The 18724-nt window shown below is 40.2% G+C and overlaps 1 protein-coding gene across 6 annotated transcripts in view; it reads right to left on the bottom strand.

Moving 5' to 3' along the window:
• The window catches only part of TTC39B (tetratricopeptide repeat domain 39B), an 89755-nt gene that overhangs the window by 13379 nt on the left and 57652 nt on the right, over positions 1 to 18724 (bottom strand). For all 6 annotated transcript variants that reach the window (XM_060762407.2, XM_060762404.2, XM_067464376.1 and 3 more), the window contains 6 exons: positions 18449 to 18580; positions 10995 to 11071; positions 9810 to 9877; positions 4081 to 4145; positions 1507 to 1612; positions 410 to 475 (listed from right to left, as the gene is read on the bottom strand). In XM_060762407.2, the coding sequence (XP_060618390.1) occupies positions 410 to 475; positions 1507 to 1612; positions 4081 to 4145; positions 9810 to 9877; positions 10995 to 11071; positions 18449 to 18580 (514 nt within the window). The remainder of the gene's footprint in view (positions 1 to 409; positions 476 to 1506; positions 1613 to 4080; positions 4146 to 9809; positions 9878 to 10994; positions 11072 to 18448; positions 18581 to 18724) is intronic.

Below are 18724 nucleotides of genomic sequence, written 5' to 3'. Positions count from 1 at the left end.
ATAAGTGATCAGTGTAGATGGGGCCATAGACTCAGAACCAGTTAAGTGTGATTGGCACCAGTTCTTCTATGCTATTGCAGCCATCCATAGGAATAGCCCAGAATGTCAAAGGGGTCCACTGGCCTTTAAATTGCTGGGAGAATTAAAGACTTGTGTGATATTTTTGCAAATTCAGTAAGAAAGTTAGAAACAAGTCCTAGTTAGCACAAAGAGGCAATATTGACTTTTTCTTCACTTGGCACTAACGGAGGAAGCTTAGGTGGTGTCAATGACATCTGAGCACAAAGCATCTTAGTCAGTGACAGCTGAAGACTGGCAGGATGCATAATATCAATGTTAATCAACTTATTGTTCCATAACTTTTGCCGTCTAAGTTATCCAGAAATTAATAATGCTTTAAGTCAAATACCCTATTGCCTGAAAATCCAATGAATTCTAAAAGCCGAAGGATTCTTCCTGGTAAAAGAGACAGCATCTACAACATAAGAGGAATAAGCATTACGTCAATTTTTCACAGAACATTCGACACCAAAATCTTCAGGAAAAAGAAACAAAAACAATTAAATCCTCAAATTATTGCTGCATAACATTTGCATAACCTGATCACATAAGTACTACTACAGTTAACTCTGAAACAATATACAGTGTTCCTTCGCTACTTCGCTGTTCGCTATTTGCGGACTCGTTGTTTCATGGTTTTAAAAAAAGAATTTTAAATGCAGTACTGTATACAAGTAGTGAGGGAACAGTGGAGAAGGAAGGAGGGGCGGATAGATGGATGGATCCTTGCGGAGGCTCAGCCTCCTCGCCCCCTTTACCTTCCTCCTCCTCCTCCTCGGCGTGGCCTGGATCCAGCCCAAGCAGAAAGGCCGGGCTGGTGATGCCGGTGGCAGTGGCGGCATAGGCTCAGGCTCCTTGACTTCGTTACCTTCCTCCTCCTTCTCCTCACTTGCCCAAGCGGTGCCGCCATGGCACATGTGCCATGGAGCCCAGGCTGGGCACAAGCTCGAGCCGGAGGTAAAACAGCACCCAGACAGCAGCCAATCCCAGCTCAAGATCAGCGCCGGCCAGGGAGAACTCTCTCCCTCCTCACTTTTCCTCTTTTTTGCCCCCCCCCCCCCCCCAAGAAGGAACAGTGGGTATGCACGCCAAAGAGAAAGAGAGATTGATTGAAAGAGAGAGGGGCCATCTTCCAGAGGGCGGGCGGTTGGGGGACATATGTATACATATGTATATTGTACATATACTGTATAGTGTCCCTACTTTGCGGATTTTCACTTATCGCGGGTGGTCCTGGAACATAACCCCTGCAATAAGTGAGAGAACACTGTAATTGTTAAATGGCAGAAGAAGTATGAACAGTAATCCTCCCCCAAATTGTTTTGTTATAAGCAAGACTCCAACATTATTATTATAACTACATTTGTTTTTTACTAATTCCAGCATTAGTGACATTTTTTGTAGAAATATGTGTATCAAAATTAAAATACAGTAGAGTACTCATACCAAATTGAATGCTCCTATTCCTAGTTGCACACCTCCTTCAAACTGGTGGTAGATTTCATTCCTGCTTTTGTTGTCTTGGGTCATCTGGAGGACTTGATGACATTCTCTTTTGATTAAAAATACATTTTCATGTTAAATTATCATCATCATAAAACTTTAATACAGTCCATAGACCAAATCTGATCAGTGGAAAAAGTGCACAGCAGCAGCTAAATGGACTGACGGGAACCAAAGCTAAAAACAACATACAAATAATGTAAGTAGAACAGAACTGCATCTGTGATGTTATAAATTGACTGTAATTACTTTAGAGATTTCTTGTGTAATAGCTTTTACTTTTGTCTAAATCTAGTTTCCTGGAAAGTATTTTTCTCAGATGTTCTACATTATTTACTGAGTGCCATCAGCACTGTTGGTAATTTACAGAGTAACAGCAAACAGGCAGGAATACGTCCCAGGCAGGTTCCTATTAGATGTGTTCAGCTATCAGTAAATACTGAGTCATCTACTCCTATTCTTCTACATAAGAGTTTTCCCAGCTACCCTTTTATATCAACTCTTATGAGCCATTCATTGTCCTAACACACTGTCAGATTATAAACTGTGAACATGCTAGCATACACATAAACACATTCTTTGTTTAAGAAGAAATGGGCACTCAAAATAGCTTGATTTAACAAATGTAATGCCCTTTCAGTTAAAGAAGACATATTTTTCTTATTGAGAATTTCCTTCAGTGGCAAAATAGTAATAGCTGGATCTATTTTCTGAATGCTTAGAGGGGTGGGGACACAAGAATGCTCAGAAACTAAAGTATACCAACCTGACTTTTATCTTGACAGTTAGTTCACTATATAACTTCTGCTTATAAAAGCAGTGAGCCCTCCACATTTACTGGGATTAGGGCCCTGTGACTATGGAAAAACCATACATAAAACAGTATTTTTTAACTTAAGAGAAAACCTTTCTAGGAATCTCTAAGTCCTCCTGTACCTTCATGGAAATCCAATGGAAATTGATCACAGAATTGCACTGGAAAACCTAGAGATTCCTAGAGAGAACATTTTAAATCAAATTTATGAATAATAAAATCTGCAAAAGTCAAACCTGAAAATGAAAAGGGACAACTGTAATCATTTTCTAGACAACTAAGCTGTTGTACCTTTTCAGATATTCTCAAAAGTAGGCGGTGCTATCTAAATATGACATCTTTACCATTAGCAGAATATGTAACCCTTCAGAGTGTTTTGAGAACTCCTTCATGGTGAAACTAAGCACAAATGCCTCTATCCTATACCTTTTACACTAACAATTGCCCATCTATTAAAGCAGTGGTTCTCAACCTGTGGGTCCCCAGTGCTTTGGCCTACAACTCCCAGAAATCCCAGCCAGTTTACCAGCTGTTAGGATTTCTGGGAAATGAAGGTCAAAACATCTGGGGACCCAAAGGTTGAGAACAACTGAGAACTAAAGCATCCTTTTGCATACATCTCAAGCACAGAATGATCATTAGAACAATTCCTGAGGCTACCTAGTCCTGCTATCTAGTCAACATAGGATCCACCTACAATGCTGGATAATAATCACTATAAATGGCTGCTCAGAAGAAAATGTAGTATAATGGGGCTTTTCCCTAAGTAAATGTATATAAGTTTGCAGCCTAAGAGGTCCTGGGAATGTGGAGTATTTATTTATTTATTATTAAAAGTATTTATTATCACTTTTCAGCTCACTAGCACACTCAAAATGATATTCAATAAAACAGGCAAAACGCTTTTTGAACATCTTTACAAATCAAAGACCATTCAAAATATAAATAATAAATAAATAAATAAAATAGTACAGTTTTGGCAACCTTACCTACGCTCAACATGGATGGGGCCAACTTGACTTCCCCTTGACAGGTGTTTCACACTTGAGATATTGTTAATGAGAAATCACACCCATGTGCTCATCAACCTAGCCTTTCAGAATGGTGAAACTCGGAAAACACTTTATTGAGAATATTACGTTCATGAAAAAATTAGTAACAGTAAAAGATTTCTGAATGCCACCTATTTACACGAATCTGTTAGCAACAATGTACAGTGTTTGCGGTGGAGTCTGCAGAAATGTTTCAGCTGTACTCTACAAAAAGGAAACTTTACCTATTTTAAATGTATATATACCTGGGGCCATATAAAATTTATTGAGTGGAAAATGTTTTCAAGCCTTGCACTAGAGGACTTAGAAAATTTATTGAGAGGTATTCTCTCTAGGAATGTATTAAGCCCTTCAGCAAGAGTTTATAGTAAATTACACAAGAAATACATCATAAAATTTGCTGGAGGACCCAGAAAATTCCTAGAGAGGACATACTTTTGTCAGATAATGTTATGTGAAACCACAAGGGTCATATGACTTCTCCCTCTGCTATCTTGGTGCCGGTTTGTGCACATATCAGATACACCTTTTTTGTGAGGAAAGAAGGGGTGTCAAAATATGAAGATGTGGGAATTAACAATCTTTGTTATAGCAAAACACTAATTTGTTGAAATATGCAAACACCATAAGCCAAATGTCACAGGAACATACTTGTAAATCTGGTAACTCGTCCTGATTTTCAGGCCCCCTTTGATGAAATTGATCATATTTTCATCCTATAAAACATGATTTTGAAAGGAATTAATTCAACAAATTAAAAACATTGTACAGTACTATATTAAACCAAATCAAAATAAGTCACCACTGGATGGCACTAGACTTTTCTAAATTTAACTTGGTTTTATAATTTGTACATTAATAGCGGTTGCAAACAACTTTACAAAGTCAGGTAGCAACTTTATATCAAGAATAGGTGCCTTCCGATATTCTGGATAATGATCCCCATAATCCACTGGCCACACTGGATCAATCTGATGGAAGTTGTAATGGAAAATTGCCAAAGGACACCAAATTTCTATCATTGTGGGGAATAAATTTACAGTAGTCTTTAATGATAAATCTACAGTAATATATAAAGGTAAAGGTTTCCCTTTGACATTAAGTTTAGTTGAGCCCAACTCTGGGTGGTAGTGCTCATCTCCATTTCTAAGCCGAAGAGCCGGCATTGTCCATAGATGCCTCCTACCTACAGTAATCTCCAGCAAAGGATCGCCGCCTTGTTGTGGCGCTGGAGCTTGAGCACCTCAATGATGTCATGAGCGAAACCGTGAAGGGCCACCCAAGACGGGACGGTCGTGGCTGAGAGGTCAGACCAAGCGTGATCCCTGGGGAAGGCAACGGCAAACCACCCCAGTATCCTTGCCAAGAAAACTAAATGGACCAGTACAACCAGAGATATGTCGGTATGCCATTGGAAGATGGGACTCCCAGGTCGGAAAATGGCCAAAATGCTACTGGGGAGGAGCAGAGGATAAGTTCAACTAGCCCCAGATGTGATGACGCAGCTAGCTCAAAGCCGAAAGGAAGGCTAGCGGCCGACGGTACTGGAGGTGAACGACGAATCCGATGCTCTAAAGATCAACACACCATAGGAACCTGGAATGTAAGATCTATGAGCCAGGGCAAATTGGATGTTGTTATTGGTGAGATGTCAAGACTAAAGATAGACATTCTGGGGGTCAGCGAACTGAAATGGACTGGAATGGGCCACTTCACATCAGATGACCACCAGATCTACTACTGCGGACAAGAGGAACATAGAAGAAATGGAGTAGCCTTCATAATTAATAAGAAATTCGCTAAAGCAGTGCTTGGATACAACCCAAAAAATGACAGAATGATCTCAATTCGAGTGCAAGGAAAGCCTTTCAACATTACAGTGATCCAAATATACGCCCCAACCACAGCTGCTGAAGAAGCAGAAGTAGATCAGTTCTATGAGGATCTGCAGGATCTACTGGATAATACACCAAAAAGAGACATTATTTTCATTACAGGAGACTGGAATGCCAAGGTGGGAAGTCAAATGACAACTGGGATCACAGGCAAGCATGGTCTGGGAGAACAAAATGAAGCAGGACGCAGGCTGATAGAATTTTGCCAGGAAAACTCGCTGTGTATAACAAACACTCTCTTCCAACAACCTAAAAGACTTCACCAGACGGTCAACACCGAAATCAGATTGACTACATCCTTTGCAGCCAAAGGTGGCGGACATCCATCCAGTTGGTGAAAACAAGACCTGGGGCTGACTGTAGCTCAGATCACGAACTTCTTATTGCTCAATTTAGAATAAAACTAAAGAGATCAGGAAAAATACGCAGACCAGTCAGATATGATCTCACTAACATTCCTAGCAAATATACAGTGGAAGTGAAGAACAGATTTGAAGGACTAGATTTAGTAAACAGAAACCCAGAAGAACTATGGACAGAAGTCCGAGACATTGTTCAGGAGGCGGCAACAAAGTACGTCCCAAAGAAAAAGAAAACCAAGAAGGCAAAATGGTTGTCTGCTGAGACACTGGAAGTAGCCCAAGAAAGGAGGAAAGCAAAAGGAAACAGGGATAAGGGGAGATATGCCCAGTTAAATGCGCAATTCCAAAGGTTAGCCAGAAGAGACAAGGAACTATTTTTAAACAAACAATGCATGGAAGTGGAAGAAGACAACAGAATAGGAAGAACACGAGACCTCTTCCAGAAAATTAGGAACATTGGAGGTAAATTTCAGGCAAAAATTGGTATGATAAGAAACAAAGATGGCAGGGACCTAACAGAAGCTGAAGAGATCAAGAGAAGGTGGCGAGATTATACAGAAGATCTGTATAGGAAGGATAACAATATCGAGGATAGCTTTGATGGTGTGGTGAATGAATTAGAACCAGACATCCTGAGGAGTGAGGTTGAATGGGCCTTAAGAAGCATTGCTAACAACAAGGCAGCAGGAGACGACGGGATCCCAGCTGAACTGTTTAAAATCTTAAAAGATGATGCTGTCAAGGTGATGCATGCCATATGCCAGCAAATATGGAAAACACAAGAATGGCCATCAGACTGGAAAAAATCAACCTATATCCCCATACCAAAAAAGGGAAATGCGAAAGACTGCTCCAACTTCCGTACAGTGGCCCTTATTTCTCATGCCAGTAAGGTAATGCTCAAGATCCTGCAAGGAAGACTCCAGCAATACATGGAGTGAGAGTTGCCAGATGTTCAAGCTGGGTTTAGAAAAGGCAGAGGAACCAGATTGCCAATATCCGCTGGATAATGGAGAAAGGCAGGGAGTTTCAGAAAAACATCTATTTCTGCTTCATTGACTATTCTAAAGCATTTGACTGTGTGGATCATAATAAATTGTGGCAAGTTCTTGGTGGGATGGGCATCCCAAGCCACCTTGTCTCTCTCCTGAGGAATCTGTACAAGGACCAAGTAGCAACAGTAAGAACTGACCACGGAACAACAGACTGGTTCAAGATTCGGAAAGGCGTACGGCAAGGCTGCATACTCTCACCCAACCTTTTTAACTTGTATGCAGAACACATCATGCGATGTGCGGGGCTTGATGAGTGCAAAGCTGGGGTGAAAATTGCTGGAAGAAACATTAACAACCTCAGATATGCAGATGACACCACTCTGATGGCCGAAAGCGAGGAGGAGCTGAGGAACCTTCTAATCAAGGTGAAAGAAGAAAGCGCAAAAGCTGGGTTGCAGCTAAACATCAAAAAAACCAAGATTATGGCAACAAGAATGATTGACAACTGGGAAATAGAGGGAGAAAATGTGGAGGCCGTGACAGACTTTGTATTTCTAGGTGCAAAGATTACTGCAGATGCAGACTGTGGCCAGGAAATCAGAAGACGCTTACTTCTTGGGAGGAGAGCAATGTCCAGTCTCGATAAAATAGTAAAGAGTAGAGACATCAGACTGGCAACCAAGATCCGCCTAGTCAAAGCCATGGTATTCCCTGTAGTAACCTACGGATGTGAGAGCTGGACCTTAGGGAAGGCTGAGCGAAGGAAGATCGATGCTTTTGAGCTGTGGTGTTGGAGGAAAGTTCTGAGAGTGCCTTGGACTGCGAGAAGATCCAACCAGTCCATCCTCCAGGAAATAAAGCCCGGCTGCTCACTGGAAGGAGGGATACTAGAGACAAAGTTGAAGTACTTTGGCCACATCATGAGGAGACAGCAAAGCCTGGAGAAGACAATGATGCTGGGGAAAGTGGAAGGCAAAAGGAAGAGGGGCCGACCAAGGGCAAGATGGATGGATGGCATCCTTGAAGTGACTGGACTGACCTTGAAGGAGCTGGGGGTGGTGACGGCCGACAGGGAGCTCTGGCGTGGGCTGGTCCATGAGGTCACGAAGAGTCGGAGATGACTGAACGAATGAACAACAACAACAACAACCTACAGTAATATATAAAATGTCAATTTATGTAACTCTCTAGCATGCACTGCTGAATATACTATATAGTGCCCAAGAGAAGTAACTATACAATGGCTTATAGAGCAGCAGCATAAGGAGGAGCACAAGTTCATTATTTTTAATAAACTATTCAAAAAAGTCAATAGGTATTAATACAGATTGAGTATTCTTCATGAATACCAAAATTCTCCCCAATCCAAAATTGTCCACATGGATGGCTGAGATAGTGACACCTTTCTTAACAAAATTTGTGCACACTTCAATGTGTACAAATGTTGTTGCATGCATAAATTTCCTCAAAATATTGTGCACTATGAGCCTTTAGTATCTGTTGAAGTTTTGGTCCTAGGCTCTCCCACTGCTCAAATCCCATTGTGTACAATAGCACTAAAAATGGTATTCTTTATATAAAATGGCAAAATCAAAGTTTTCTTTTAGGATTTAAAAAGAAATGTTTTCAAGCCATGAATGCAGAATCCATGGCTATAAGAGCTGACAATATAGAATTACCTTCAGACTATGTGTATAAGATGTACATGAAACATTTGTGTTTGGGCTATCTCCATGTTATCTCATTATGCTGTGGGATGAATGGTATCCTGAGATGTTTTTTAAGCAACTGATTTTAAAGTGGATATAAGCAATTTTAATGTTTGTGTATATTTATGGTTTTATGTCCTGGCATAAAACCATATGCCAGGGGACTCCACCCTGAGTCCCCTGCAGGGTAAGAAGGGCAGAATATAAAGGTTTCAAATAAATAAATAAATAAAGTATATGCAAATGCCAGTATTCCAACATCTGAAAATAAATCTGAAATCCCAAGTGCTTCTGTTCTCAAGTATTTTGGATAAGAGCTACTCAACCTGTAGTTATCTTGCAATTTAACTAAACATCAGCTTCCAAAGAACACAAAAATCAACAACCCTGTTTTAACACAATCCACTAAGTTATTATTTAAGATACTTGCTAAGAATGAGAAAAATTCTGACCTGTTGCCAGAATTTGGCCTGTTGCTACTTTTCCCATTTCAATCAAATAGATTTCTGCTGCTGCCAAGTTGCAGCATACAGTGATTCACACTCTGTGTTTCAGATGAGCAGTTATTCAGCTAGAGTTAATTGGTACAAACAAAGCCATAGGTATGCTAGTCATATAGCTGAACTAGCATCAAACTATATGCTTGCCATACTGTTCAATGAGCACTGAACTAGTCATTCTCTACTAGTGTTAGTCTTTTCATGAGTTGTCTCCCAAAACTGCTCTCTGGAGTCTTCTGGGTTGATTGTACTCTATACACTTTTTCTGATAGAAACAATTATGGCATTTACAATTCTCCACAGAGATTAAATCACATGACTCTTTTTGAAGCAAATGTATGTTGCTGTAACACATCATAACAAATGTGGCAGTTAACTGCAATTTTCCCATCCCAAAAGGCTATGGAAGAGCAAAAGTATTTCCATATATGATTACTGCTAAGAAACAGAAAGGCAAGAGCTGCAGTGGTAGAGATGTAATATATTCCTTTACTATGGGGGGGACTACACTTTCTAAAACATTTTAGAGATCTGTTTTGCTTAGGCATGAATGCTCATCTCAAAAGAGAGAGAAAAACAGGTGGGAATATTTGTCTGCAATGTAATATATAAAATGAGATAATCTTAAGCAAAAAGATTCATGTCACTCAGCACTGCAGCATTTGGTAACAGAAGGGATGATAAAGACAATCAGATAATTGCATAATGCGCATGGAAAAGATATTTCATTGTTATGCACATTGCACATCTCGATTCTGGATCTCTTTCTTTATCATCTTGTGGAAGATTCCAAATAGGTTGTGTAAGCTCAATATAAGTGCAAGCTCATTTGAGATTTGCAGGTGACAACATAAGATGAATAAAATGTATTCCAGCATTACTAAAAGCCCTATATTTACTGTTGATATATAAAACATACCTGTACAAACGTCAGTGCTGCTTTTTGTAGTAAACATTCAGCATAACAGATTTCTGCATGCATTTCCTCTATTAAACAAGAAAAAACCTTGATGTAATAAAAAATACATTACCAGTACAATAGCATTGAATGTGATTAAATGCCCAAACACAAAATAAAAGCATTTCCATAGTTACTACTAAATCCAACATTAATTCTACCTAGAATAGACCTGTTGAATTCAAAACAACAAAAGTTAGTTGTGACAAGTCCCATTCATTCTGTAGGATCTATCCCATGCGTGGGCAACCTTCAGTCTTCCAAGTGTTATGGACCGACACCTACAATTCCTAACAGCCAGTAAACTGGATGATTTCTGGGAGTTGAAGTACAAAACACCTGGAGGGCCAAAGTTTGACCACACCTGATCTATCCTCCAACATCGAAATCAGCCCTTCAACCATATGTGTTCATTGAAAGAGCCGAATGGTTTAACTTATTTTTCATTATTAGTCCACTATCATTGCCTCCAGTTGTTAATCAAAACATCTCATTCAAACTTGTCTATTGTATTTACTGCCCTATTTGATGGTATTGTTTTTGTGAAATATTGAATGGGGTCTTTCATCATATTCCTGGACACCAGCCTGCTATCTGCAGGATGAAAGGCAGTTTCAAAATACAATAAATTCAAAGATAATTTTAAAATTTTACCAAGTGAGGGATTAGGAGTGAGAGAACAGTGGTTTATCTAAGGCCAGCTAGTAATAGAATTTGAGGCAAAATTTATACCAGGAACTCCATGTCTTGGAAAAACTTAGAAAACATACCCACATGTATAAATAAGAATTAACTCAAGAAAATGGGATCGTTTCAGAGATTTTGTATTTAAACATTTAGAAAACAAGAATAAATAAGCTTATGAAGGTAAAAGAGCAGTATGCCATTCATATTTCCATAGGAAACCCTTGTTTCAAAAAATGACAATCAAGAACATTCAGTCAAATGTTTTCAGTTAAACAATGTCTTATACTATTACAGATTCCTTTAGCAGTATAATCTCTTGAAGGATAATAAAACCAAACACTCTTGCTCTTTCATCCCACAATGTTTCACACAAAATAAACTGTGCAGGTTTTTCACCAAATTAACACCAATTACAATAATTTTTGAAAGAAGACATTTCACTCTTTTTGCTTTTCTTACCTTCACTCAGCTGATCGACAGTCTGCTTCGAAACTAAGCTGGACAGTGATTCTACCACTGTGTTTCTTTTCCTGAATCTGTATTAAGAGGAACGGGAAAGAGACAAGCATTTTAACTAAAGGAACTGAATCATTAACATTATATATCACAAAAACTTTGCTGAAGCTAAGAAAAAAGGGAACCTCAGAAACAACAAAAAGCCAACTCCAAACAGACAAATCTCTAAACAAAACAGGGTATAACATTATTCCATCAACAACTTCTAATAATGCCTGTATTGATATATTCAAAATTTACAAAATCATTTGCACTAATCCTAGCATCAATGCAAAAAAGTGTCTGGTACTATTCTAACAGCAAAACGTCTCCGTATCTGTGTTAATTAGAGGGTAGACTTAATGATAAAGTTTGATTCTGGCATGGCAAGGAGAGTGAGCTACCACAATTGGGCCCATCTCTGCTTCCCAATCAAATTAAGTAGGACCACTTTCTACTTTTGGGTCTCTCCCCTGCTTCAACAGTTAAATTATGTAGCCCTGCTAAAATGTGGCCTTTATCTATATACAGTATTTATTTGTCGTGTCAGAGCAACCAGTCCATTATATTACATTTCTAACATAACAAAGCAAACAAACAGAAAAATACATAACGTGTGAGTTTGGTAGTTGGTTAAATGTCCTTTGACCAGTATCTGGCCACTTGGAGTGCTTCCGGTGTTGCTGCAAGAAGGTCCTCCATTGTGCATGTGGCAGGGCTCAGGTTGCATTGCAGCAGGTGGTCAGTGGTTTGCTCTTCTCCACACTCGCATGTCGAGGATTCCACTTTGTAGCCCCATTTCTGAAGGTTGGCTCTGCATCACGTGGTGCCAGAGCACAGTCTGTTCAGTGCCTTCCAAGTCGCCCAGTCTTCTGTGTGCCCAGGAGGGAGTCTCTCATTTGGTATCAGCCATTGGTTGAGGTGCTGGTTTGAGCCTGCCACTTTTGGACTCTCGCTTGCTGAGGTATTCCAGCGAGTGTCTCTGTAGATCTTAGAAAATTATGTCTAGATTTAAGTCGTTGGCGTGCTGACTGATACCCAAACAGGGGATGAGCTGGAGATGTCTCTGCCTTGGTCCTTTCACTATTGGCTGCTACTTCCCGGTGGATGTCAGGTGGTGCAATACCGGCTAAGCAGTGTAATTTCTCCAGTGGTGTAGGGCGCAGACACCCGTGATAATGCGGCATGTCTCGTTAAGAGTCACATCCACTGTTTTAGTATGGTGAGATGTGTTCCACACTGGGCATGCATACTCAGCAGCAGAGTAGCACAGCGCAAGGGCAGATGTCTTCACTGTATCCGGTTGTGATCCCCAGGTTGTGCCAGTCAGCTTTCGTATGATATTGTTTCCAGCACCCACTTTTTGCTTGATGTTCAGGCAGTGCTTCTTGTAGGTAAGAGCACGGTTCAGAGTGACTCCCAGGTATTTGGGTGCGCTGCAATGCTCCAGTGGGATTCCTTCCCAGGTGATCTTCAGAGCTCGGGATGCTTCTCTGTTCTTGAGATGAAAGGCACATGTCTGTGTTTTAGATGGGTTGGGGATCAGCTGGTTTTCCCTGTAGTAGGCAGGGAAACCTGCTACAAAACAGGAGCTTTTTTGTTGAGTTCCAGGGCCAGAGAAACAGATGGCGGAAACAGAAGAATGGCCTGCCTCAAGGGAGCGTGCTTGCTCCATCCATGTTCAACATCTACACAAATGACCAGCCACTGCCAGAAGGGACAGAGAGTCTCATCTATGCTGATGATCGTGCCATTACTGCTCAAGCAGGGAGCTTTGAGACTGTAGAACAGAAGCTCTCCGAAGCTCTAGGTGCTCTTACTGCCTACTACAGGGAAAACCAGCTGATCCCCAACCCATCTATATACAGTAGTCTCGCTTAACTCAAGCTTTGCTGATTTGCCCGGATCCACAGGTGTTTCTCTAGGCAGCAACACGCAGCAGGCCTCTCCGTGCGCTGGGCACCCACCAGGAGGGGCAAGACACAACCAGCACAGGCTGGACGCTGTGCTCGACAGGAAAAGTCTGCGCCGGCCACATCTTGCCCCTCCCAGCCCAACAACAACAAAAGTGCAGCCACGCTCCCAAACAAGTGGCACAGAATTGAACTTTTTACAGATTTAATTTCCAACAAGGTTGTTACTGTAAGTTCATTTTATGCAATTCTATCTTATAGTCAATTTTAGCAATGTCATAATGTATTGAAAACATTGACTACAAAAACAATTTTAGCAATGTTTTTGTAGTCAATGTTTTCAATACATTATGATGTTTTGGTGCTAAATTCGTAAATACAGCAATTACTACATAATGTTACCATGTATTGGACTGCTTTTTCTGTCGATTTGTTGTAAAACATGATGTTTTGGTGCTTAATTTGTAAAATCATAACATAAATTTGATGTTTAATGGGCTTTTCCTTAATCCCTCCTTATTATCCAACATTTTTGCTTATCCAACTTTCTGCTGGCCTGTTTATGTTGGATGAGCGAGACTGTACTGTGGATACCCATTATTCCACCTGCCATCTCAGAATAAATTTTCAAAGTAAGCTCACAACCTCTGATTTTTAAGATGGAGGAGCAATCGATAGTTATTGGAATTTAACAGAATCCATACATAAGGGTAGCATTCTCCATGGTGGGAGAAAGAATTCTTGTCTGTTTAAGCGAGTGTGAATGTTGCAGTTAGGAAGCTTGAATAGAACTGAGTAGCTATGAAGCTGTAAAGTCAATCAGTGAGGGTATCTGCATAGAGGTAGCCTGGGCCTTGTTGCTTGGAGGCATCCTCTGTTTGGGAGGTGTTAACTGGCACTAGATTGTTTGCTATCTGGACTATTCCTGTTTCTGAATGGTATTATTTATTTTTTGTCTTAACTCTGGTGCTTTTTAATACTGGTAACCAGATTTTGTTCATTTTGATGGTTTCCTTCTTTCTGTTGAAACTGTCCATATGCTTGTGGGTTTCAATGGTTTCTCTGTGTAGTCTGACATAATTGTTGTCAGAGTGGTCCAGCATTTCTGTGTCCTCACATAATATTCTGTGTCCAGGTTGGTTCATCAAGTGCTCTGCTATAGCTGACTTCTCCGGTTGAATTAATCTGCAGTGTCTTTTGTGTTCTTTGATTCGTGTCTGGGCGCTGCGTTTGGTGGTCCCTATGTAGATTTGTCCACAGCTGCATGGTATATGGTAGACTCCTGCAGTGGTTAGAGGATTCCTCTTATCCTTTGCTGAACTTAGAGCTCCCGGTGGCACAGTGGGTTAAACCGCTGGGCTGCTGAAACTTGGTGACCAAAAGGTTGCAGGTTCGAATCCAGGGTGCGGCATGAACTCCTGTTGTCAGCCCCAGCTTCTGCCAACCTAGCAGTTCAAAAACATGCAAATGTGAGTAGATCAATAAATACCGCTCCGGCAGGAAGGTAACGGCGCTCCATGCAATCATGCCAGCCACATGACCTAGGAGGTGTCTATAGACAATGCCAGCTCTTCAGCTTAGAAATGGAGATGAGCACCAACCTCCAGAGTCAGTCATGACTGGACTGTCAGGGAAAAACCTTTACCTTACCTTTACCTTTGCTGAACGTAGCATTTGTTGTATTTTCTTGGTAGGTCTGTAGATTGTTTGCTAGTTGTGTTTCTTCATCAACTTCCTTATGCAGTCAGTGGTTCTCTTGATGTATGGTAAGAACACTTTTCCTCTTGGCGGATCTTTGCCTTTATTCTCATGACTTGTTCTTGGTCTTGTTGCTCTTCTGATGTCTGTTGTGGAATACCCATTAGCATATAGAACCCAGTTTAGGTAGTTCAGTTCACCTTGGAGGAGGTGGGGTTCGCAAATCCTGTTTGCACAGTCTACCAGGGCTTTAATTTTGCTTCTTTTTTACCTAGGCGATGGCTGGAGTTTTCATGTAGCTATCTTATCAATGTGTGTAGGTTTTCTGTAAACTGTGCGGCCCAATGGTTGATTTGGTTGGCGGACAACTAGGGCATCTAAAAATGGTAGTTTTCCTGCATTTTCTTTTTTCATGGTAAATTGGATGTTTGTGTGGATGTTGTTGATGTGGTCTAGGAACTTGTTTAGTTCTTCTTCTTCATGGTTCCAAAAGGTGAAAGTGCCATCCACATATCGGAACGATATAGTGGGATTTTTGTGCTGTGTTCTGGGCTTGTTTCTCAAAGTGTTCCATATAAAAATTTGCTATGACAGGGCTAAGAGGGCTCCCCATTACTACATCATCTTTCTGTTCCTAGAATTCATTGTCTCACTGGAAGTAGCTTGTGGTGAGGCAGTACTGAAACAGGGCTGTGATGTCTTCAGGGAAATTCCGGTTAATGAATGTGATGGTGTCCACATCAAAGTTGATCAGTTTGTCACTGGTGTTGAGTTTGAGATTGCTGATTTTTCTATGAAGTGGGCTGAGTCTTTAATGTAAATTGTAGTGATCCCAATATAGGTTTGTAGTTGTTCGGCCAGAAATGTTGTCAAATTGTATGTGGGGGATCCAATGGTGCTCATGATGGGTCTGAGCGGAATGGAGTCCTTCTGGATTTTTGGGAGTCTATAAAACCTAGGAGAGAGGTCTTCTGATTTGCATAGATGTTGGCGTATGTTAAGATGAATTGAGGAGTTCTTAAAGTATTGGTTTTTCTGTTGATTTTGTTGGTTGGATTCTGTTTTAGTTTTTTGTATGTTGTGGAATCCAGGAATTGTCTGGTTTTTTTTCTTTGTATTGTTCTGTTTTCATTATTATCATAGCATTCCTCTTGTCTGCTGAGAGAACGATGAATTCTGGATCTGAATTGAGGTCTTTGATGGCTTGTGTTTCTTTCCTTCTGCAAATTGTAATGCGGGAATTGCAATATGGTTAATAGACACTAATACCTTTTAAAAAAAACATTCATGAAATGGTTTCCACATTGTGTTGTAAATAGTTTGTGCTGACATCCTTTTGGAAACAATAAGTGTTCACAACTTCCTCCAAGTAGTCTCATAACTCTAAATCCTTCCTTTCAATATCCATGCAGTTAAATTCAACCATACAGGATTTGGACAACACATTGGGCTATGTGCCAGTATGTTTGTCCTTTTTGGTACCCTCTTTGGTGGTTCCACTGACAACTGAATTAGCAGCATATACCAAGGTCATTTGGGCTAGTGCTATGCTATTAATACTACATGAGCCCTTTCTTGCTTAACCTTTAGAAGGGTTCTTTAAATAATCAAAGCTCTCTGCATTTCTTCCTCAATCTACTGAAAGCTATACCTAAAAGTGTACTGTTCTTGACAGTAACTTTTTAGAGTTTAAGGGTGTTAAACATTCACTTTCCATTAATTTCCTAAATATCTCAGGTGGAATCTCTATTCTGTAAGACACTTGTTTTCTAGGGGTTTATACTGTCTTTTCATCTCTTATGTTTGTACTTGGAGACTACTACTTATCTGATGAATTTTGCAATCCTGGTGCATGCAAATCTCTTTTAACAAATTCCACACTTGACTGATTAGTTAACTTATTTTTAAATATCCCACAAATGGTGGTGTCTTATGCTTCTTTGGTATGTACAATTACTCCATTTGTTGAAGCATGCCCTTTAAATTCCTTGTTTCCTTGTTCTCGTCTCGTGCTCAACTAAAGCTGCTGATGAAAGTGAAGCCTGGTTTACCCTTTGACTTAGAATTTGTAATTTTAAAATGGGATTTGGAACCAAATTTAGGAAACTTTGGGTGCATCTACACTGTAGAATTAATGCAGTTTGACACCACAAATTGTCATGGCTCAATGCTATAGAGTACTGGGAGTACATCTTCACCTCTGTTGTTGATCCCATATCTTCCACAATTTTATTGCTAGAGGTTAAGAAAAATTTCTTAATTTCTCCATGCCTTCTGTATAAGAGACATGCTGGTCAGCGGCATGACAGATTTCTGTAACTTTCTGTGGTCCTTAACCAACTGGCCAGCCATCAGAAGAACTGGATCTTTTAAGATTTGTGGTATTTTTCTTTCTTTCCTATCCGCTAGATTCTTTCTATTCTTTTGATATTATTAATTACTAGCTTGGATACCTAGCATTCCCTGGGTTATTTGAAAAAGTTGATTTTTTTAATTGTACAAAATACATAAGTTTGTGAATGAACTAAAACTCACATCATGCCAGGTTAACCCTGAAAAACTCCTTCAGTACTTAAAGTTTGTTATGTTGGGCAACTTTGCTCTGATGTATCATCGGTGGAGTTCAGTATGATCTCTGGCTGTAGGGTAAACTACAACTCCCACTATGGTGAGCCAGTTCCCTCAAACCCCTCCAGTAGCTTGACTTAGTCATGGAGGTTCTGTGTGCCAAGTTTGGACCAGGTTCATCATCTATGGAGGTCATAGTTTCTCTGGTTGTGGGTGAACTAGAACTCCCAGAAAAGAAGGTCAGTTATGCATCTTACTGTATTGTAAGAGGTTTAGCACAGCTGGTAAAATATCAGCAATTGTAAGATCTATCAACCAAAAGGTTGCAAGTTCAAAGCCGTGCGTTGGCTTGAGCGGCCAACTGTCAGCCCTAGCTCATTGTTTACCTAAGCAATTCAAAAACAGCTTTAGCTGTGATTAGAAAAATTAGGTACCGCTAAAAAATGCGGGTGAGGTGTTTTACGACGCCATAAAGAAGGAAATATAGGTTGCTTACCTGTAAACATAGTTTCCCGAGTGGTAGCCTGTGAATTTACACATGTGGTAATACTTCCTGCACGCGCAGGCAGCAATGGTGTTTTACGACGCCATAAAGAAGGAAGATTAGAGAATGCTGGGTGACCAAAAGGAAGGAGGAAGTCCTGACGGCTCTTCGTCATAGAGGATGGAGCAACAGCACCACCTGGACTCAAGCCCAACCTTCCATGACACCTCCTGTTCTGTTCTGTCTGTCACTGTATTGTCTATACAAAAGCGGCATTGAATGTTTGCCGTGTATGTGTACTGTAAACCGCCCTGAGTCCCCTTTGGGGTGAGAAGGGCAGAAAATAAAGTGTTGTTGTTGTTGTTGTTGTTATTATTATTATTATTATGTTCTTGTTGTATTATGCTCTTGTTATGTTCTTGTTGGTGCACAATTTAGTGCATTGTGAGCCACCTTGAGGCCCTTTGGGGAGATGGTGGCAGAGTATACAGTAAATAAAATTTCATTCATTAATTAATTTGTCAACAATGTTAAACCAATATAATTTCAGACTGCATCAACAGTAATAGTACCACTTTATGCTGCTTTGGTCAGTCCTCATCTGGAATATTGCATTCAGTTCAGGGCACCACCACTCAAGGAAGATATTCACATGGTGGAATAGGTGCAAGCTCCCTCTTATTCCTTGATGAACATACACGTGATCATATAAAATGCTAAAACTTTTTAAAAACATAAAACTTTTTCATACTTACTTTTGGCAAGTCTGTAATGCCTCTTTCATAGTAGCAATCCCCATTTGGATATCCTGTTGCTCAAATGTCATCGCAGCCTGCATGACTAAAATAGTGCTATATCCCAGTGCGTGGTACATACTGCCTTTAGACCTTTTTTGAAATTAAATAAACAAAAATAAAAATGTTTTTTTAAAGTTCCATATTCTTCAAAGATAAAGATCAATACATTGTGCAGACTAGGGAGCTGTTTCCCCCCTCACTCCCACCCCCCAAAGAGCTGCATTTCTTTGTAAA

Source organism: Anolis sagrei, chromosome 2 (genome assembly GCF_037176765.1).
Source record: "Anolis sagrei isolate rAnoSag1 chromosome 2, rAnoSag1.mat, whole genome shotgun sequence".
NCBI classification, from domain to species: Eukaryota; Metazoa; Chordata; class Lepidosauria; order Squamata; family Dactyloidae; genus Anolis; species Anolis sagrei.
The sequence above is the reverse complement of the archived record's forward strand: the minus strand, read 5'-3'. Positions and strand labels throughout refer to the sequence as shown.